This window comes from Clytia hemisphaerica, unplaced genomic scaffold (genome assembly GCF_902728285.1).
Source record: "Clytia hemisphaerica strain Z4C2 unplaced genomic scaffold, Clytia hemisphaerica genome assembly, whole genome shotgun sequence".
Lineage (NCBI taxonomy): Eukaryota > Metazoa > Cnidaria > Hydrozoa > Leptothecata > Clytiidae > Clytia > Clytia hemisphaerica.
The window spans coordinates 1,137,012-1,159,029 of NW_027104529.1; the positions used below are offsets into that span (position 1 = coordinate 1,137,012).

A 22,018-nucleotide genomic window follows, 5' to 3' on the forward strand; every position below is an offset into this window, starting at 1 on the left:
TTCTCAACAAAAAACTTTTTCTCCAAAAATCAAATTTGGTGTGTGTAGCCAGCACAGCAGGCGGTCAGACTCGATAACGATAGGATCGATGATCGGAATGGATTGATGAAAGATTTATAAAAGATCAATAAATTACTTATCGATTTTGATAAGGGATCGATAGTGATCGATTGAGCTCTAAAAAATCTTGAGTGTATCGATCCTTCTATGATACCGTAAGTTGGTCTAATCTCGACATACGTCTTCTCCAATCTCGACACCGGATCTGTAAAATAATCAAAACAAACCTTGAATGAAATTCTTGGTATCATTCTTTATCGAACAAGTTCATCCATCAAACTAGAAGTTCAGTAAACATTGCAATCCTTTCAATTACAAAAACAGCCAAATTATAAGCAGTTTTACACAACACACGAAACGCATGTAACTTTTTTGTGTCATCATTAAAATTTTACAACTTTATTACGCTTTAAGTCACGTGATAAAAATAATTCGCGCGCTTAATCGACCTGGTTTCCATTTCCTTATTATTTATTGCAAGCACATGCTCTAGGTGTTACCTAACACACCCGGTCCCTTTTCAAATTCATAAGGAAACCGGGTTATTTTAATTATTTTCGGTTTACGGTTAAAAAGGTCTACTAAAAAATTCCTCGCATGCAAACTGTTGTTGTGATTTGGGCATCTTCGTTGAAAGCATGCTAATTAGTTTTTTAGTAATTACTACATCGTTAAACTGTTCTTTTCAAATATAAGTAATAACAGTTCACATTTCTCATAATTTATTAACAATCTGTGACGTGATAGAGAGAGAGTACAATTTAGTGATGTATTGATAACTTTGGTATGTATTTGTTTATGTCTGATTTTTTATTTCGAAGACCAGCCTACAGCTATGTTGAGATTAGAAGACGTATATCGATATTAGACGATCCTACGGTACCGTCAACTGCTCTAACTTGGGACGATTGGTTGTTGAAACATGGGACTGTTGATATCTGGCCTGTATTTTCACTTACTGTTAAATCTTTTTGGCAAAAAATTTGTTTTAATAACTCCACCAAGTTTATCAATAATACTTTCTGTCATAACAGGACCCTGCCGACGCACCGGACTGTCCGGTGTATTTGTCCAGTGGCAAAAAGTATCCTTTCGCTACACCCCGGACGCAATAAGTCTGGTGTCAGTCCGGTGTTGCATACAAGGAATTTTGGGCGCCGGACATTTATGAAACAAAAAATTAAGAAACACTGGACGCACGGGACTGGTCATGTCTGGTGTTTTGATTGTCCTGTGGGAAAAATATCCTTCTCCGACACCGGACATCCGACTTCCTTAAGTCTGGTGTAGAAGTTGTCCGAACTCTAAGAACTCTAATTTTACACCAGACTTTCGCGTGTCCGGTGTTCGTTAAGTCCGGTGTGCGTCGGCAGGGTCCTGTCATAACATGCCACAATAACTTTCACTGATAGCGCGCCCTTTTTAAATTTTTTGTTTTCATTCAAAATGACCGGACGCCAATTGGAGAATTAAAGAATGCCCACTGCCTGATGGGATTAACAAATAATGAGTGTGTAACTTGCTGCACGAGTGACGTCAAACGTTCCATCGTTTTGCCACTAATTTGGTCTTCTTTGTTCCAGACATTCGCGTGTGTTCCACTACGTATTTTTTTCATATTTCAATTTAAAAGCCTACTTTGTGCGAAAAAAAATTAATACGCTGTTCATTAACTCAAATCAAATGACTTTGGAGGTTTGGTGAAATGGTGGCCGAATTGCCGTCCCATGTTTTGTCAGATAGTCCCAAGTTAGAGCAGTTGACAGTCCCTTATCAAACTTTTTTACAATCAATCCTCTATTCCAGACGGTATAATCAATAAATTCGATTATGGAAGTAATCGATATAATTGAAGTAATCAAATGACTACATATATTAATTAACAAGCAAATTTTGAGTATCAAAATTTAAAAAAAACCTGCGAGTGAAAGTGATTGAATACTTTCTTAACAGTCGTTCGAAGACTCAATAACCGTTCAAGCAAAAGATCCTTGTTGGGACTAAATCTGACCAAATTTAAACTTTTTAGGGCCAAAAATTTTAAATTTTCTTTTTTTTGAACGACTGAAATTTAATTTTCTGATTTTTCCAACCCGTAGTAGGACTTTAGAAACCCAGAAAAGGTACCCCTAAGGCAAAGTACCCCCCCCACATAGCAAAATGTTGTCTCGAGTTTCTCATAATTGGGGCTCTCCATTCACACATGCACGTAATTAATATTGTTGCACTTTTTTCCTATTGGGTGAAAGACACTGGTTGAATTTCTATTAATTGAAAATCTGGACACTGGAGCTTCTTTGCTTGGTAATCAAGTTGCTTGTTCCTAAAACTCTTTTATCAACATTCTATTCCCAGCTGCTTTACTTTTCCTCTGAACATTTCATTTGCAATAAAGTATATAAAATCTCAATAAACAGCTATTTCATGATACATTAGTCGATATTTCCCTGAAACAAGTGCAAGACTACCTGTCTGATGCCTGCATTTACTAATTCTTAATGGTTCCAAGGGTTGTTCCATCAACAGCATGTTGCATCAGTATATTTTGCTTATTTAGCTAGAGCTAAAGGAGTGTTTGAGTTTTTCAAGTGTTTTTTGTCACATGTCGTATGGGTACTTCAAGTATGTTGGGCTGATAATTTAGTGTTCCCATCAACGATGGATGTGCGCTTTTCCAGTTCATATTCTAAACAAAAATAATTTCATATCTAAATATCAATTACAATCTAATAAACCAAAAGGTTGCTAAAAGGAAACCATGGGGTTTAGTTGAGTTGAGTTGATCATATGGAGGTGGGCGATGCGAACGGCATCTTTCTGGCTTTTAAATGGCCAAAGAGTTTCAAGCCGCTCTTAATTGCAATTCTGGAATTGACTTACAAGAAGATGCAAAATTATATCACTGCAGTCAAAACATGTGATTACTCGAAAAAGTTCACATGATTTTATTCTCGTGTTACTTGCTTTACAACTTACAGTGATACAGTGATTACACTGATAACTTCATTAGTGTCAATAAACTCAAAACAGTCAGGAATAAATGTCATGTAACAAGCACATAAAAATTTCGAGTAAAAGCGTGATTTGCCTTTATAAATAGACTTTATTATACCGTTACATTTGTGAGATCGATAAAAGATCGATAAGTAATCGATTCTTAATTTCCCTCAAATATGTTAGAAATGTTCTCTACATTATTTTCCTTGGGAAATACAGAAAAATGTTTGAAAATGTTCCATTCAAAATAAAAGAAAATATTTCTGTTCGTTCTCCTTATAGAAAATACAAGAAACTGTTTACCTATTTCTCATAAAAGTGAAAAATACATTTAATTTTTCAAAAATAACAGCCAGGGAAGCGAGTTTAAATATCATGGTAGAGAGTTGTCTCGGACGACGTCGGGACGGCTAGTTTATCATATGTATAATCATTCATTTTGGTTTTATCACTGAAAATAGTTGAATCAAAATATTAAAAAAATGTTCAAATCAAAAAAAATTGACAAGTGTGATATTCAGTTCGAAAATGATCGTCTTGTGTTTTACCCTGGTGAAAAATTGCGCGGGAAATTTATCCTACACATGAACAGAAGTATGCCAATGGAAAGAATCATGGTTGTTTGTAAAGGAAAGACCAAAACAGAATGGATAGTACCTTACATTGATAGTGAAACTCAAGAACCAAAAGAAAGAGAACACAAAAGCAAACATAAATATTTCGAGAAAAAGAAGAAAATATTTGGTATGATTATTTCAGTTGATGACCTTTACATAGGGTTTGGATGACCTAAGAATTTAGGTTACAACTAGTATTTAGGCACCCTCTAGTTGAAAAGTATAAGTTGTGAACAAAAGTTTTGGTAATAACGCCATTCCTGAAAAAGGGTTAATGTATGTTTTATTTTTCCATTAACCCCCTTGAATTCCAGGTAGTTTTAGGTTTAAACTCCACTGAAATCCTGAAGATTTTATAGGAAATAAAGGATAGTTCCCATTGAATTCCAGTTATTTCTGTTTGTTTTGTGTTCCTCCGTGAAATTGAGTTGTATGTAATTCAAGTAAGACTTCATTTGAATTAAGTTGATTATTGGGCTGTTCCATTAAAAAACCATACAAGGGGGTATACGAACCTTTTCAAGTCAAAAAAATATTTATTGGAAATTTGTGAATACCCCTGGAAAGTGGCAGAATTTGCAAAAATACCTTTGGAAAGATTTTTTTCATACCTTAAAGTAAGCATGGACAAAATAAAATCAGTCTTCTACCCCCTGGAAATTTTAGAATAACTTTTTACCCCCTTGGAAAAAATGACAAAATACCTCGACTGGAAAATTTTTTCGGATTACCCTCTGAAAAAGTTCGTAAGTTTGTCCACCCCCTGTATTGATATAAATGGAATGGCCCATTTTAAAAACGTCCAAAGTTTCTCTGAGTTTCTTCCACATCTTTTTTATGATGATTTGACTGTTCTTTTTAAACAGGGGAAGATGATAATGAGAAGCGAGACCAAGATGCTGGTGAGCATGAGTTCGATTTTGAATTCCAATTACCCAAAGATATTCATTCATCCATTCAACATGAGAACGGATTCATACAATACAGTGTAAAAGTCATTATCAAGAAACCATGGAAGAAAGATCTGAAGTTGAAGAAAATGTTTGTCGTCAATCAACTTCATGATGCAAATGATCAAAAGTATAATTTTGCACCTGGAGAAGAAGATGAAAAGGTTTTGGGTAAGTTTGAACTCCTCATTGATCTTCATCTTCATCTTCATGTAAAATGTTGAACATATTGAGACAATTTATTTCTTTCATCATCTTTATTCTATTTAAGTTACCCGCCAAAAGGCCTACATACACTACACAATATATTGTCAGACAATTGCTGAATGCCGGGAATATATTGAACAGGTGTCCGCAATATAATTGTCAGCTCGATTTGCAATATTCCAACAATATAGGGGGGTTGTTTACAGAAAGAAAATGCCTTTTTATAATAGAGCGCCTATTGTCTACTCCGTACATTACGGTCCACAAACCGTTATTGTCAAATATTGCTCACCAATATATTGTGTAGTCTAAGTAGCCCTTAACGTAAAAGTTAAGGTCATGCTTTTGGTTAGATATTATCCTTTTAAATACGCATATTATCAGAGGGAGAGAGGAATCTACAGATACTACGACTACTAGGCTCCATCTATTCTTCTATTCTTTAACTTTAAACCTTCTATTTCCAGAATCTTCATCTGTTTTTTATCTTAATTGAATGGACACATTTCACTTTGCAGGCTGTCTTTGCTGTGCGTCCGAACCCATCTCATTGAAAGCACACATCAACCGGTCAGCATTTTGTCCTGGAGATCGAATTATGGTGACAGCTAAATGTGACAACAAATCTGACCGAGATATGGAAGAATTGGAGGTGGAATTAATACAAGTTCTTGAGTTCAAAGCGCACAATGAAGATTTTGGAGATAGTTATAGGACTCTCACGAACAAGGTCGCGGAAGTTGAAAGTAAGTTTCAAATTTTGTGATTAAAACATTAATTTTTGACCTTGAATATTTGTACTATTGTCTTTTAGCGAAAAAGAATTTGGTACCTTAGCCAAAGATTATGTTTTTAGCTCTCAATACACTTACCAACCCTTAGCAGCGCGGTTGGCTTTTTGTTACTTTATCGCTTAAAAATGCGAGGGTGTGATTCTCTCAAAATAAAAGAGAAAAGACTGAAGAATGGTTCAGAAGCTTAAAAAAATGCAAGGATATCTTTCATTTTTCACAAGAGAACTCCTACACTTGTGTTTCGATACCGTCGTCGAAAAGAATTTTACTTGCATTTTCTTTACCAGTCTCCGCGTCGCTGAGGTTTGTTAATTCTCTAAAGTATAAAAGTAATCAAAGGATGATACTAAATGATACGTGTACCAAAAAGACCTCTCTTATACTAATATTCACCATTTTTTTAGGCAAAAAGATCAAAGGAGGAGACGAACTAGAATGGAAAGACAAACTAATGGATATCCCTGCTCTCCCTCTCACAACAAACAGCAAATTCATTGACGTCAAGTATTACGTTCGCGTGCATCTGGACATCCCGATGGCGATAGATATGGAGTTTAAACTTCCCATCACTATGTGTTCTGTACCTTTCAAACCTACCTACCAAGATGCACCATTAGAACGACAGACCAGATTTAGTGAGTTTCTCTTAGTAGAGGCAAAACTTTACGAATTTACAGCGCACACATTTTTTACCCTATCTTAATGACTGCAAACATAATATCTATTTGTCTTTGAATACGAAATCATAGAATATTTTTAAAGATATAACATCTAGCAACTAAAGGTTGTTTGTTTCGATCCTCCGTCTAATGTATAGCACTGAAAACATAGATTTAGTCTCTACCTCGCTAGGGATATCACCACAGGCACAAAGTCTTATCTTTTTGACTTAAGAAGAAGTCATTCGGGATATTAGCATATGACGGTAGCGACGAGTTAATTATCTCTTATCGTTTTTTCATATCTTACAGAACCTAAAGCGCCAGAAGGTATCGGCTATTCAGACATGGATTACTTGAATCATCCAGACATGTGGCCTTTCCAATTTTCACAAGTTAAAGGAGACAAACCTAAGAAGATGAACAAAAAAGATGATAAAGAATTTGCTGATGATTTGTACATCCCAGTTTACACTTTCGCTTTCCCTGTCGAGGTAAAAATATACAGTTGACTCTCTCTAATTCGATCAAAGATTTCTTTCGAAATAGAGAAAGATTCTAATTAAGAAGTTATTTTAAACCACTTTTCAGCTGAAGGGATCGATATTTTAGTTCGAATTACAGAAAGATTCGATTAATGGAGATTCGAATTAGAGAGAGTTGAATGTAATACTTTCTTCATTTCGATATATAAGAGTTACCGTACTCCTGAAGATTTAGGATACTCTTGACCCCTCAGATTTTCGAACCACTTTTTGGATACATACCATTGGTTTTTTATGGGTCCTCTGGACTTTATCAGCTTACGCCCTGCATTTTTTAATGTTTAGATGTATTCAGTGTAGCATAGTAATGCTATTTTAATCGGGACAAAATTTACGCATAGATTATACACCTTTTCGACCGTAGCCGCCAATTGCCGCGGCGGGCATGTCCGTTTTACCACCCGAAAACCGTCCCAGTCTTTTTTTCGCACCTATAGGCAATAGAAAAAGGTGTCAAAAAATGATTGGATTGAGTTTAGGTGGATAATTAAATAATCAAGTGGCACGCGTCTGACCGTGCGACTACGATCGAAAAGGTGTATTACTTGGATATTTTCTACTTTAGGGTATGGACAATCCACATCCGCCCAGCCAACCTTCAGGTGGTGGTTCTGCCACCTCAGTCAAAACAAATAGCTCCGAAATGCCACCCATTGAATAAAGATGGTTTTACTAATTGTGGTGACAGGTACCAACTGTCTTCTGCATGGATTGGTTCACTGGATGGAATAGTTCCTGAATCTTGATTGGTTGCTTCATAAGGGTGTGTCATCAAAGTCACCTCAAATAGAGAGTTCAATCTTTCGATGTATAACGATTAACCCATTAAGGCTTGGGGACACGAGAAGTTATTTTCGCGTTGGTGCAATGCTTTATCCCGCCAACACAAGAAAAAAAGTGCGTTCCCCATGGTTTTTTGTTTTTGTTTCATGGGACAAAAAGTGAGGGAAATACCCAAAAGACACGCTGATTTTGTCCCTGGGACAATGGAGCAAAATTGATTCGAATTAATTTTGCTCCACTGTCCCAGGGACAAAAGTGAGATTTCACTTTTATTGGTAGAAAGAAAAATGGGGTGAAGACACGAGAAAGCGTTTCAGGTTGGTGGGATGGAGCATGTTGCATTGTACCAACGCGGAAAAAACTTCTCGTGCCCCCGAGCCTTTACATACAGTATTTTTTTAGGAAGATTTGTATTTTCTTTTTCTTCATACCTTACCTTGTTTATTGACCGACTCATTTTTTGGGGGAAATTTTTTATATATATAAATGAAATGAAATGATTTATTCGTGGCTTATTTTGTATGTAATTGTAATGTTTATAACTAACCCTTTTAATCACATGCACATTTATATATTACATTTTTAATGATACTGTTTACAACTATTCATACACAACATATCCTTAAATTATTTCGTATGGTATCGTAGCTATTGGTAACTTTCTGGTCAAATAAACAAAAATCTGTAACGATCATCTGTGCTTTTTGCTACATCTTTCATTGGTCTATGAAATTATTATTAAGATTTTCCAAGCTTCCCAATGATTGCTTTTTCAATCATTACTACGTCTTAACAATTTTACTATAGTGTAATTTTTATGCACAACAAACTTGTATTATAGAAATCTAATATATTTTTCTCAGGCTGTTGGTTTTTGGGACCGTTTTTTGTATGATTTTGTGTGATTTTGTAAATATTGAGATTTTTAAACGCGAGCTTTATATATTAAAGAATGAGATCTGGTACATCGCTTGTTTTTCATTTTAATTTATAAAGAAATATTTATATTAAGAATATTGAAGATTTTCAAACCTTCTACTTAGCCCTAGCCTATGGACCAAAACCGGCATCGCAGGGCCTGGACCGGGGTCCCAAAATAATGTTCATTTTGAAGAACAACTCAAAAGGAAACTTTTCACCCTAGCATTTTAATTTCCTACCTAGCGATTATTCACAATCATTCTTGACAGTAAGGCTACTTCGTTCAAAAAAGCGCTACTTTGTTCAAGAAAGCAAGTTTTTGCCTGATTTTGCATGTGTTTAGAAGAAAATTGGTAGGCGCTCATAATTTTTAAAATCACAAGCTTCAATTGGAAGTGTTGCGTAAAATAGCAGCGCAACCCTGGTGAAACGCTGCGAAAAACCGCAACGTTGCGGATCTATGCAATTTGCCGAACTGCACATGGACCACAGAAGTCATGACTTCTCCTTTTAAACTTTTTTTCTTTAATTAAAAAATTACAATTAATTCTATATACATAAGGTTATCGGCGAAAATAGATTCCAACACCAATTTAGTTCTTTTGAAATCAAAGTTTTCGATGTTTAACAGATTTTATATCAAGAAAATGCATGGAATTCTGCAAAAATCTTAACTTAACGCATTTTAAAAAGACCGTTCCTTCAAAAAAGTAGTGTCTCTATTATCACTAGCTCCCCTTTTGCATCTATAAAATACAGTGTGGTGTTTTAACATATCTTTGCTTTATCATATAAATTTAAAACATTTCTATTCTACATTTTCATTTCCAAGATTTGATAGTTCATTATGATTTTTATTGCTTCTTTGTCATATTGTGACTGGCTGTTAAAATACAGTCTTTTCTTTCTTTCTTTTTTTCCAGATAAAGATATTGAAAAACAACATAAAAAACACAATTTAGATCCATTTGGAATAGAAGTCAACTTCAGTTTGGAAAGAATCGCCCCCATTCTTCTCTGTGTATTCATTCAAGACTTCGATTTCTTTCTCCTTGGCACACACAAACCAGTTGACAAATTCATCACCAAGATGCTCGCGCATGACATTACTACTCTTCAGCGCATCCAAAGCCTCTTCAAGAGTACCTGGCAAAACTCCGAATTCATTTTCCGTATTTCCAGGAGCCGGTAATTCGATTTTGTTCCGGATACCATCAATACCGGCAGCAACCATACCGGCCAGTGCAAGATACGGATTCATGGTTGCCCCGGGTAACCGGTTCTCCAGATATGTAGCTTTACCGGCGCCTCGGGCGATAACGCGGATCAATGTTAATCGGTTTTCGATACCCCACGTGATGTAATGTGGAGTGGCTAAAAATGAATTTATTCACGGTGAGTGTGTTTATATATTTATAACTGTTTAGAAGGCTGGAGTGGTTCGGGATCTTTATTCAACTGAGTTTAAAGCCCAGACAGAAAGAGGTTCCAACAGATTCCTTCAGGGCTTAAAGCTCAATGCTTTGTTCTGTTGACAACGTGATATTATTTTAACAAAATTACGTTATTATTCAAAAGTAACCGTGTCGGGAGTATTGAGTTTCTTTTCAATTCTAAAATTTTCTATCCCGTTTTTAAAGGTTGAAAGACAGAATTTCGAAGGGTATTCGATGTAAAATCAAAGCTGCTGAACTTTTGAGGTAAGAGCTTTTCAGTGATTTTATTATGATGTAATCTCCCGGCTAAGGAGACATCTGAATTTTTTGTTTTACTAGAAAATGGGTATCCGAGAGAAAAGACGTTGTGAAGATAATAAGAGTGGTACCTCTTCTATTTTAGGGTAGACAGCTATCAAATGAGGAGCCTTCGGGTCGACTCAAATACGTTCGAAGACTTACTCGAGAAAACCTTTTGAACGCCTTAGAAATTTTGGGTTTTATTTTCCGAGGGCATTATATGTATTTGTTACAAGACTTACTGATATCACGAGTACTAGCCGTGATATGTAATCTTCTCCAATCGTTGACAGTGGGGTTAAAAATGGCTGAAAAAGAAAGAAAATGTGGTTTAAATTTAGGTGTTTTTAGCCTCAAAATGTATTTTGGTAAGTCATGAGTTTTTCATAGTCATATGATATTTTTTTTGTCCCTTCATCATCAGTTGATCATTTTGATGTTTTCCATAAGATATGTGTACAAAAAATGACATATCTTGCCGAAGATTGTCCGAGATAGCAAAGATTGTACGAAAAGTTAAATTTCACTCATTTATACACTCACGTCACCATAAGCACCATTTCGAAAAAATGTTTCTATATTTAAGAATGCCATGATTATTATCTTAAATCAACCATTTTTCACGGTCTTAAGAATTTTGAATTTTTTCCTTGATAATACACAAAGTGTGACTTTCAACTTTGGTGTGCTATGACGACAGGTTACCTGCGAGTGCTGGTGTGTGTTTGAGAATTCCAGCCAGCCAGTGTTGAGCAGTCTTGGTTAGTTTACTCTCCTGTGTTCCATCCCACATTGAGTCTTCTAGTTCACCGTTGTCCTTTACCTAGAGTAGAAGGTTTAAGAATAGTTTGTTGTTTTTATTACTACGTTTTGATAATAATGCACAGTTTCACTCCACCTTCAAGAAAAATAATATGGCCCATAACAAAATTTTCGTCCCTCTTTCGTCCCGTTTGCACTCCAACAAAACCATCCTCACTGTATTTTTCAACCTTGGAACAATGAAATTTATATCCCCATTGGAATTTCAATAGGAATTTTTATCCCCACTGAGGAAAAAATTTCCACCAGGGCAGTGAGACAGTGTTACTTGGCGACCATATAATTCTTACCACGCTTTTCCTGGGTTCGAACCCTGCCCCTTCATATTCCATTCACCTCACAAAACATAAAATGTTAGAAACATATGAGATTCTTCAACTAAAAAGTACTAAAACTACCTTCCAAAGAGAGTGATTGAAATGGTTGGAGCTTCCAACTTTGTCGATGATTGGTTTAGACATAAATGTTGCGCGTCCATGGAAACCAGGTTTTGCAAGGATTTCTTTAGCTGCACATTTGAATAAGAAACTGTTGTCTGCTCCCTCAATTCCGTACGCTGGTTTCAAAACAACCTAAAGAAGAATAAGGGATATTTATTTGTAAAGTCTTGATCACCATATAACATTCACGGTTGAATCAACCTATCCCTTTTTCTGTATGAAGAATCTCATCTCATTGGGGTATCTCAACTCACCCGGGGGTATTACAATAGAATTCCATCGAGGAATTCCTAAGAAATTTATATTGTACCCCCAAAACAATCCCACAATGCATCGCTTTTTTAGAAAAATAAAAAACTCCGATAAGATCTATTACTATGTTATCAGTTAGTTTTTGAAATTTAATTTGCACTGGAAGATCCTTAGCGTGACTTGACTTGAGGGTCAACGCGTTTGTTATTGTGACTGGAAAATTATCTAGTGCTACTTGATAAATAAACGTATCTAGTTAATCAACCCTGGTCACAGAAATCTCAAGCTTCAAACAGTGAGACATCTAATAGGGTTTTTTTACCAAAGAGAAGAAAGTGAAAAGGAGAAACTAAAGCCTACCTCCAACTGTCCAGGACCGAATTCAGTTTGCAATGTTTCAATAGGGATACCAGCAGCTTCACAGTGTTTGGATAACGGGAGAAGTTCTTTGCACACAGTATCCAACTCCTGTGGAATGTACAAACCACCATCATCGAACTCTGGCACACCTTTTTCTTTGAACAAGGTAAACTCCATTTCGGTACCGTGGAAAATGCGAAGACCAAATTCCGATTCTAGCTGATCACATAATCGGCGCGCCATGTATCGTGGGCATGCTTGTTGTCGCAACCCATCAATGCCCCACCATGTCTCACATAAAACACCTGCAATCTTATACCCTTCTCCTGCCCAAGGAAGTGACCGCGGCACGCTCAAATCTTCAGCTGGAGTTAGCCTAGCGTCAGTGCATCTTTCTCCATCCAACCTTTTCGCTTCGCAATTGAAGTAGTTATCAAAGGACAACAAAACGGTTTTCCAGGCGATACCAGGGCCCCGTTTCTTCATATATTTATACGCAGATTTGGTAACCAACTTGCTTCGAGCAATGCCATGGAAATCAGACACAATGAATCGGTAAAAGTCATAATCTTCTTCTTCTTGCACATCTTCGGTATATTTGCCTGTGCTTCCGTTCAATTTGATGTCTGATTTGTTTTGCAGTAAAGTCTCCATGTTCAATGCTGGCGGACTGTTGCGATCTGCCACTTCATTAACTCCCATATCTTTATCCGAAATAATTTTTCCTTTTGCTCAATAAAATTATATAAGTGATGTAATTTGCCTCAAAGTCCCCAAAAAATAATGATAATTTATTCCGTATTGCAATTTATGAAATCCTAACTTGATACCGGAGCGACGGGATGTTAAATTAAAATCTAAACTTGTTGAGGAGAACCTTTTGATCAAAGATTTTTGTGATTTTGAGGGGTACGCTTCTCCCATGCCCCCTCCTTTCTATTCAACCTGTCATATGTTTGAATCAAATCAAAATTATATTCTGTATTCATTACAATTCAATTTCTTCACAGTTATATGTTGCATAATTTATGCATTATCAAAGGTGTACATAATTCATGCGTATTTTTGATTTACTGCCGATGCGTGCATTGAAACGCTACCATCTTTTACTTTTTTAACAGCTATTTGATTTTCCAGTCACGGCAACTTTTGATATACTAAATTATGCATCAATTTGGTATTCTTTGCTCTTTACGCAAGAGCTCTATTGATTTTCATACTGTAATGACGATAACGGGTCTCACTGATTTTTTACGACTCTGCATACACTGCAGCAAAAAATGTCTGAGGATCAGGCCCCAGGTCGTTACTAATGATTAATTAATTCATATTCGGTATGTTTTTAAAAATTGCAACAACAAAGAAAAAGTATTTCAAATAATTTTCATAAGCCCTATAATGGGATTTTAATCCTTCTTTCCAAAAACAAAAATATTAGCTTTTAATAAACTTAAAAGATTCTAAAGGTTTAAATTCAAGATGTCTTTTTGATTTTTTCACGATTTGTTAACTGGCTGGAGTTACATCGAATAATATAAACCGGTACGAATATTTTTTTTCCATTTTAGTTTTTTCGGATATGTAGAATTAGTGCTCTACTAAATTTTGTCTACCTAATTTCTTTAACGCGTACTGTAAAATTTAGGATGTGATAGAACTTGACAGCACGTATACCTCAAATGATATGAAATGGCTTTTTCCCAACTCGTTTCCCAGCGATATTTTATTTCTTCAATATTTCACATAAACAAGAAGAAATTTCAAAAATCAGATGGGACCATATTTTTTTCTCTGAAATGTAACACCGAAGTATGTGACAACGAAATGGATACACCCTCTTCCTGATCAACTATTTTTTCATAAAAAATAAAACTAAACAATTAAGATTGAGATCAAGATTGTTCGATGTCCCCTTTATAAAGAATCCAGGAGCAAACTTAAACTTAAAGAGCATATTTTGCTTTTCCAGGAGCATCTCGGCGCTCAATTAACGAACATAGGAACAGTCATGATTTAAACTCAGAACAGATGTAAATTTCCAGGGAGCCTTTTTTTTAGGAGTCTGACAAGAAAAGAACAGATACATTTTATCCAGGGAAAATAACCATTTAGAAGCAACCTCGCTCCATGCGTATTATCAATTTTTTGATGCTCACTGATAGCAGCAGCAGCGACCCTGGTATTGTCTGTTATTACGTAATTCAAAAACAAAACGTCAGATTTCATTTGTTTTTTCTATTTTCAAGTAATGGCATTAAAGTGTAAGATTTTTTGTGATGTTTGGTTTTGAGAGTATCACTCTACACCAGGGCATCTATCAGACCATGTTCAGACGCTATGATTTCTTACCGCTCCGATATGGCTTTGGTTACAGATCAAGTGTGTTCATATTGGTTTGGGATCGTTTCGGAGCAAGAAAACGGAGCAGTTCCGTTCCGATGAAATAGTGGAGCGAAACCGTTTCGAACTGTTATGCTTTGTATTTGTAACGTCTTCTTTTTTGACGTTTCGAATTTTGACGTTCACACTTGTTTCGCAACTGTTTCGTTTTGAAACCGTTTCGTTCTGGAACCGTTTTGTTTTGGAACGATACGGAACTTTAACGTCTGAACATGGTCTCGGTAACCTAAATAAAGTCTTTGAGACATGAGGACGAGGTTGGTAAAGTAGATAATGAACATACTTGCCATTTGATCAAGAGAGTCACGAAAAACTATGAATATTTTTAACTTTTCACACGATATCTTAAATCAACATTAAAAATAAACTTAAGAAAATAAGTAAAATATACCATAAAACTAACTCATCTACCAGTCATACTATAGAGTTTGCATTTTTTGCATTTTTGCAATTATTTACAAAGCTTATTTTTTTACAAAAATCAAATTTAAAGAAACTGTTAAATTTCATTTTTTTTGTTTGGAATTGCAAATTTTAAAGTTAATCGGGCTCGTAAAACTATTTATCAATTTGGCCTAAACTGAGAAAAAAATTGTCACATATTCTATTGTTCAAAGTGCAAATAAACGCACAAGGTGGCCATCCTTCGTTTTATTTCTTTGTAATATTTTTGTTTTTTTCGAATTATCATTTTGGGATGACATTGTTGACTGGGCGACGGTTCCCCTTTTTCTCTCGTACCTTGTGTTATCTCTTCATTATCAAAGACAATCAGAGAATAACCTCTAAAATTCTTCGTATCTTTCTTCACAGTTTTGTTTCAATATCAAAATCAATAGATATGATTAAGTCAATTATGGCATTCCATATGCAAGGATGGTTTTTTCTACACGTGGTCAATCCATCTACAAAATAACCGGTGCCGAAGATTGACCATTATTATTATTCTTATTCAGTAGCTCAACTTCTTCGTGCTTTCCGTTCGCTCCGTTCAACCATTTCTCATTCTTCTCCTCCTTCTCTTCACAAGAGCTGTTCTGACCATCAATCTCGGTAGCTCCATCTACCAAACCTTCATCAACTTTTACACCTCCAATTACCATCATATCAGAGAAACTAAACGGATGGATCTCTCGTCCGTTGAAGGAATCAAAGACGTCGTGCTCAGGGCGTAGTACGCCTTTCTCAAACAGCAGATGAAATCCGATGGATGTGGACCATAGAATGAATATAGTCACCAGCATTGAGAAAGTGCGAAAAGGGAAATTTTGCGTACCATCGAAACCAGGATATTCTATAGCTGCTGGTAGACCTGTGGGAAATAATATTACAAGGTAGTGATAGAGAATGGAGGGATAGAGGAAGCAGTGAAATTATTTATTTAGGTATGAATTAAAAAATATGATAGTTAAGGAGAGGCCCTGGATATTTCAAGATACTAGCGTATCAAATAGGGGAATCAAATAGCTTAAGAGTTAAAGACCCTGGATCTTGCTACTATATCAAATGGGTATAAGTTTAAGAGATATGTAATTATATGCTTTTATAAACTCCGTATTTATGAGATTGTAACACGTACATAAAGACCTCGCAAAAAAGACTCTAAATGATTTTAACACTACATCTAACACCAAAACAAAAGATTCATCACTCACCTATCATTGGTTCTCCACCTAATATTCTTAAAATCAAACCAACAAAAAATGAGATGACTGCTCCATAAGCGTTCGAATAGCGGAAATACAGAACGCAGATCAACTGCGGAAACAAGATGACATAAATGAGATCTGAACACAGGTACGATAATCCATAAATAGTGTTGACAGTTAGAGCAATTGTGGTTGCTATGGCTCCAACAACCCAAATGGAAATTCGAATCACCCAAACCATCTCTTTCTCGCTTGCCTGAAAAGATGAAAAGTAAGAATCTGACGTAACCCAATTCTTTTCTCTAGAAAACAATTATAAAGAAGACACACTACACTCTCTCGGGTTATTCTCTCAGGTCATGTGATAGCTACAAAAGAATATTCTTTTAACCCTAAAGTTAGATTGGACTCGTTCATGAGTCGTGTTATACGAGTGTTATATAATAATAGATAATTGTTACGGGATAACATCTCTTTTTATAAACCATTTGGTAACTTTCTACTATGTATGAATTCGTTGCTGCTAGACCATCATATAAAGGTTGAATTTGACTAGCCTAAAAAAGCGACTGGAATATTATTCATTTAGTTAGTCTTTAAATTATTACGAAGTATGGAGTTTTAAACAAAGAAGCTTACAGTTTGTCGGAAGATTGTCCTATATATGTTATGTGCAAACATGGAGCTCGCTGACAATACACTTGAATCTACTGACGACATGACAGCGGCTGATACGGCACCAAGTCCGACAAAAGAGACGGGTAATGGCGTCAAATATTGTAAAACTAACGGCATGGTCATTGAGTAGTAATCGCGCATCGCATCTTTGTCATCTTCCGGTAAAGGTCCGTAGTCTGTCATTGTCCAATCTGCGAGAATGTTAGGGTTGATTTTAAAGAATAATTTTGCACGTATAATATGAAGGCTTGTTCACTTTGTTTGAGCTGCCTAAGGTCACAGATTATCGCTACCCAAACGTAAATGAGACAACACTTTTTGACTATAATTTAATCAGCCAATTCACCAAAAAAAATAATTTTGAAGACTGTTTTGAAACAGGGCAAACAAATGATAAAGGTCCTGAGCAAGTGTTCTCATAGACAATGGAATGAGGATAACGGAATGATGTTGCAGTCAATATCACCTAGCCTGAAAGTTTGAGGTCATCAACCAGCTAGTAAAAAAATTGGGCATAGTGTTACGCAGACAAAAAAAGCGAAAGTCTTACTTGTCGAATGTCCGATAGCACCAATTAGAACTGAAGGAACAGCCATTAACATGCATCCAAAAGCAGCAAAATAAGATAACAATTGTGCTCGATGGTGTGATTTGGATGACAGAACGCGTTGGAAATATACTTGCCATGGAATACCTCCAAAAATCTTAAAACAATCACATTGTATATAAAGTCTGAGTCATGAAATGTCATGAAATCATGAAGTAGAGAGGAGTCGATCACAAAACCCCTCTTCTAACCAATAACTCTATTAGCCTTTGTGTTGATTACCCATGATTCATTTAGCCCGGGGAGAGGGAGACTATCTTTACCGACCGACGGGGGTGTTCCGCTGAGGTTTGAAATATGGACCCTACGTGGAACTCATTTCAAATTTTACTATTTGCGAAAAAAAGTGACCCTAAATGAGACTGAAATTCCAAAATTCATTTCAACCGTAAAAATAAATACACTGACTTACCAACAGTAAAGCGAAATCAATCCATTTGCCAGTTGAGAAAGTCTCAGTATCCCAAGAACCTGTCCAACTTGTAGAGTTCAAGGAAATGGAATGAACGGCATCGTTGGACATAGCGAACGGAATGGTCAACCACTATAAATGAAACAAGTGAAATGCTCCGTTCAATCTCGTCCTCGTGTATTCAAGGCTTTATTTACGTTACTGATGATGGACGCCAGAGAGTATTATCTGGCGCCATCAAGTAAGCGTTAAAAAGCCGAAAAGACGCAGGGAGCGAGGTTGTAGTCTGTCTAAATCTGGAGTTGTGATTGTGTTGAAGAATTGATATGATATAAATTCTCCCGAATGGTTTTGCACCAATGGAGCTCTTAAAAACTCTTGCTTTGGTCATTATACCAGTTGTTAAAAAAATTGACCTAAAATTGGAATTTTAGACGTTTTGGACGTTTACTAGTGTTACAATCTTCTACTTATAAATGAATGAATTTTCGATCAATTTTAAGGCTAATCAACAAGTTTGGAAATAATGTTATCATTTTATTTATTTCCGCCACGGCCTCACTTACCATTCCTATAAACATACAAATTAATTGGGCAACATCTGTGAACGCGACTGACCACAAACCACCAAAAAACGTGTACACAAGTGCAATGAAAGCAGAAATGATGACAGAGATGCTCATTGGTAGGTCCATCACCACACTGATGGTTGCGCCCAAACTTTTCAAGGTGGCGCCACTCCACAGTAATTCACCAATGAAGGCGGGGAAATACATAATCCCGCCCACACGTTTACCGTATCGCTCTTGGAAAGGATCAAGGAGCGTGATGTAGCCTCGTTTTCGCATGATCTTCGCAAACATTACACCACCTAGTGAAATGGAAGTGAAGTTTTTCATTTGAATGAAATGACGGAAGGGGTAGCACAGAAACCTATTTAAATTGAAGTTAAGTTTTCCATTTGAATAATAGGGCAAAAGAAAACACAGGAATTGTAAATAGCTAAAATTAGAGACATCGTTGCGGTCATAGACCAAATTCTCCACCTGTTAATTGGTACTTCACGCCTAATGGAATACATGTGGAGTTTTTTATTCGTATGATATACCGGGTCGATGTTAAGTAAAAAGGTTAAATTGGAAAAAACTCGAAAATTCATCCTTGATTGTATAGATGGTCATCTCTTAGTATAGAACCGTGTTGAGATTCACTTGAGAAATTAAGCACTGTAGAGCAAATTTCAAGCAGTAAATATCACTCACCTATAATTAAACTGAGGGCGTATCCCCATGGAGATTGGGCCCAAAGGAGACCCTGTTGGTTGACTGCTTCTGATGTTCCATTGATGTAGCCTCCTCCTACCCATGTTGCTAGAAAGATAATGTCAAATACATTTCAAAATTCTCTGATTAATGAACACGTCTTCTTAATTCAAGATTGGTTTTCTTGAATATTCTACCTTAAGGGCATGTCTGTTTCCGTCATTCCGTTAATTCTTTCAAAAAACCCGTCACACCAGCTAAGCCGAAAATTGCTTTGAAATTCAAATTTTTCGTAAAACAATTCTGGAAATCTCGACCAAGATATACTGAATTCAATTTTTCCAGAATTTGCTTCTCCTTCAGTGGACCTATTTCAGAATTTCCGTCGAATTTCGTCGAATTTTGCCACTCCATTCAAAGAAATGTCTGAATCTACTCAGAAAAAATAATATAAAGTTAGAACCATCTGTAAAGCTTTTTTCACATGTACGTAGAATTTTACTGAAGACCCTGAAGGGTGGGGAATTTCCCTAAGCTTACGTAGTGTTTTAAGACCATATGTAGAGTTTGCTTACGTTCAGAAAGTTTTGAATGGAAGGAAAAGTCACGTAAGACCCTCTTAATCAACAAAAACTCTACATAATGTCGGAGAAATTCCCATAAGACACGAACGAATTTTACGTGCATGTGAAAAAAGCTTAAGAAGGAGAGGGCGTTATGATACTTTTATTAATCGAAGCTCTTTTATGGTCTAGTTACAAAGGTCTTTCTTTTGGATATCTTTAGCCAAGTTAAATGTTTTTTATGTCAAAGTTTTTCAGCAGATTCTTTTAGAGATTTCTATAGGTTGGGAAAGCGATTCCGACTAAATGCATCTTGGCATTCCTTTTTTTCTTTTCTTAGGGTATTCGATTCATTTTTGCGTTAAAAAAGGGAAATTTTTATCAAAAAGTTTCACTGAGACTGGTACTCCAAGCTGCCAGCTGAGCTGAAGTCTGGTTTTGAATGAGGTCTAGGAACGACTTTCATAAGGCGTCACAAAGATCGTTTTGTTTAGGCTTCAAAGTGAAATTCCGAAAGCTTTGGATAATGAAATTAAGAGGTAACCAAAAAATTGTTATGACTCCTAAGAAATGACAACAAATGGCAAATAAGTACTAGCCAGTACCTCACCAAAAACAGATTTTTCACTTGCTTTACTACGAGAAGAAAACTGGAGAAGGGAGAGATAAGGTCTAGTACAGGTTTCGACACGAAGATTTCAGTAACTTGTCTCTTTAGACCATGTTCAGACTTCGCGGTTCCGTTCCGTTCCGAAAGGGTTTCGAAACAAGTGTGAATGTCGAAATTCGAAACTTCAAAAAAGAAGACGTTACACAGCAAAACAGATCGAAACGGTTTCGCTCCACTTTTTTTCGTCGGAACGAAACTGCTCCGTTTTCTTGCTCTGAAACGTTCCGAAACCAATATGAACACACTCGATCCGTAACGAAAATCATACCGGAACGATACGGAACGGTAACATGTGAACATGGTCTTAGAGTTATTTGTTGTTCCAGAAATTTATCCTAGGCTTCTGCTTTTCATCCAGCGGAATGGTTTCTATATAGGAAATATTTCTATAGAAGTCTGCTATTCAGACTAGAAATTTTCAGGGTCATTCAAATTTTATACAAGGGTTCCATTTTCCAAGAAAATAGTGATGATTTTAAAATATTCAAAAACTTCCTTACATTTTTATTATTTAAAAGCATCCTTAATATACGACTTAAAAAACATAAAGGACCTAAAATAGTATATTCATCAAATTCTATGGAACTAAATACATGATGAGGGTGCGATATAAGGTGTAAAATAAGTTGTTTTTATAAGTTTTTTTGTCATCTTCCTTAGTTTCTTTGAATTATTTACTAGAATGAAGATGACATTAAAAATTCTTTTTTAGCTCTTTTTTTCAATTAATGTGCCTGAGGCATATTGACGTCCTTTAGACCATATAAGGAAATGTTTTGTCTCGTTTATTTCAACATTGAGAGGATGTGATAAATTTTAATTTATTTCCAAATATTTTAGTTTTAAAAAACGGTCACTGAAGAATTCTTGGCCTTCAAAAGTCCCCTTCTACTCATGATATTGTTCCAAATATGCAAACTGGTGTTTGGTTAATGTTAATCGATCGAAAAGATACTGGGCTCCTTGAAACCCTTTTCCTAACTCTCGAAATCCTAGAATTATCCTTGATATCTCAACTAAATCTTCAAAATCCCCAAAATCCCCAAAAATTTAACCCCACTCTCTGTTTCTTTCTCCAAACCAAAAGAAAAAAATATTTTAAAGAAAATTTCCTTACCAGTCATTGTAAATCCGCCCACAAACAAGCCGATACTTCTTCCCGCCAACATGACTTCTTCTTCCCCACGCCCTTCACTGCCCGCCGCCTGCTTTCGTTTGTTCCGATATCGGGCAGCCAACAAACCAATCACAAGAATGACGACATAAAATAATATAATACCAGCCAATCCCCACCAATTTATCGACGCCATCTTGAATGGGATATTTTTCAAAATTTATGATCTATATTTCTAGAAAGTTGCTTTAATCAAACGTAAAAAAAGAACTAAAATCAGCTGAAATTCATATGTATTGGGAAATTGATGATATCAAATTCCTGAACAAGTATGTTATATATCTATACCTAGAGCTCTTGGATATTTTCTTCCCAAGCAAGACCAAAATAAGTTGTGGTAAATGTAGAAAACATGGATGAAGAATGAATCCTACCAAATACTACAAAAACACTGAAGTTTCTATCTTTCAATATCCTTATTTCACCTCATCATTCATTATAGGTTTTAGAAAATATTTCG

General features: G+C 35.9%; 3 protein-coding genes and 1 long non-coding RNA gene across 4 annotated transcripts in view; 2 read left to right on the forward strand and 2 right to left on the reverse strand.

Moving 5' to 3' along the window:
* The first annotated feature begins 3,493 nt into the window (after positions 1-3,493).
* Positions 3,494-8,633, forward strand: LOC136822243 (arrestin domain-containing protein 3-like). Its single transcript, XM_067078488.1, has 6 exons — positions 3,494-3,801; positions 4,541-4,795; positions 5,350-5,577; positions 6,030-6,260; positions 6,597-6,778; positions 7,395-8,633. The coding sequence occupies exons 1-6, from the start codon at positions 3,540-3,542 to the stop codon at positions 7,488-7,490; spliced, it is 1,254 nt and encodes a 417-aa protein (XP_066934589.1). The 5' UTR covers positions 3,494-3,539; the 3' UTR covers positions 7,491-8,633.
* A 402-nt stretch (positions 8,634-9,035) lies between these two features.
* On the reverse strand, positions 9,036-13,042 carry LOC136822242 (glutamine synthetase-like). The gene is made up of 5 exons (XM_067078487.1): positions 12,144-13,042; positions 11,490-11,663; positions 10,975-11,092; positions 10,512-10,577; positions 9,036-9,907 (listed from the first exon to the last, which is right to left on the reverse strand). The coding sequence occupies exons 1-5, from the start codon at positions 12,843-12,845 to the stop codon at positions 9,492-9,494; spliced, it is 1,476 nt and encodes a 491-aa protein (XP_066934588.1). The 5' UTR covers positions 12,846-13,042; the 3' UTR covers positions 9,036-9,491.
* LOC136822244 (uncharacterized) overlaps positions 9,864-22,018 on the forward strand; it is a 33,647-nt gene continuing 21,492 nt past the window's right edge. Inside the window, exons 1-2 of the long non-coding RNA XR_010848874.1 lie at positions 9,864-9,928; positions 10,174-10,233. This is a non-coding gene — a long non-coding RNA (uncharacterized lncRNA). The remainder of the gene's footprint in view (positions 9,929-10,173; positions 10,234-22,018) is intronic.
* LOC136822155 (high-affinity choline transporter 1-like) lies at positions 15,224-21,742 on the reverse strand. Its single transcript, XM_067078392.1, has 8 exons — positions 21,502-21,742; positions 19,152-19,259; positions 18,456-18,760; positions 17,890-18,021; positions 17,421-17,574; positions 16,832-17,061; positions 16,199-16,448; positions 15,224-15,855 (listed from the first exon to the last, which is right to left on the reverse strand). Exons 1-8 carry the CDS (start codon positions 21,692-21,694, stop codon positions 15,449-15,451), a joined length of 1,779 nt encoding a protein of 592 aa, XP_066934493.1. The 5' UTR covers positions 21,695-21,742; the 3' UTR covers positions 15,224-15,448.

Excerpts from the sequence above, each read along its gene's own strand:
- LOC136822243 (XM_067078488.1), top strand. The coding sequence starts at position 3,540 with ATGTTCAAATCAAAAAAAATTGACAAGTGTGATATTCAGTTCGAAAAT. Across the intron at positions 6,261-6,596 it reads AGAACGACAGACCAGATTTA|AACCTAAAGCGCCAGAAGGT; the intron begins GTGAGTTTCTCT and ends CATATCTTACAG. Across the intron at positions 6,779-7,394 it reads CTTTCGCTTTCCCTGTCGAG|GGTATGGACAATCCACATCC; the intron begins GTAAAAATATAC and ends TTTCTACTTTAG.
- LOC136822242 (XM_067078487.1), bottom strand. The coding sequence starts at position 12,845 with ATGGGAGTTAATGAAGTGGCAGATCGCAACAGTCCGCCAGCATTGAAC. Across the intron at positions 11,093-11,489 it reads TCAATCACTCTCTTTGGAAG|GTAAAGGACAACGGTGAACT; the intron begins GTAGTTTTAGTA and ends CTTCTACTCTAG. Across the intron at positions 9,908-10,511 it reads GGCTAGTACTCGTGATATCA|CCACTCCACATTACATCACG; the intron begins GTAAGTCTTGTA and ends ATTCATTTTTAG.
- LOC136822155 (XM_067078392.1), bottom strand. The coding sequence starts at position 21,694 with ATGGCGTCGATAAATTGGTGGGGATTGGCTGGTATTATATTATTTTAT. Across the intron at positions 17,575-17,889 it reads TTGATTTCGCTTTACTGTTG|ATTTTTGGAGGTATTCCATG; the intron begins GTAAGTCAGTGT and ends GATTGTTTTAAG. Across the intron at positions 15,856-16,198 it reads AGGTGGAGAACCAATGATAG|GTCTACCAGCAGCTATAGAA; the intron begins GTGAGTGATGAA and ends TATTTCCCACAG.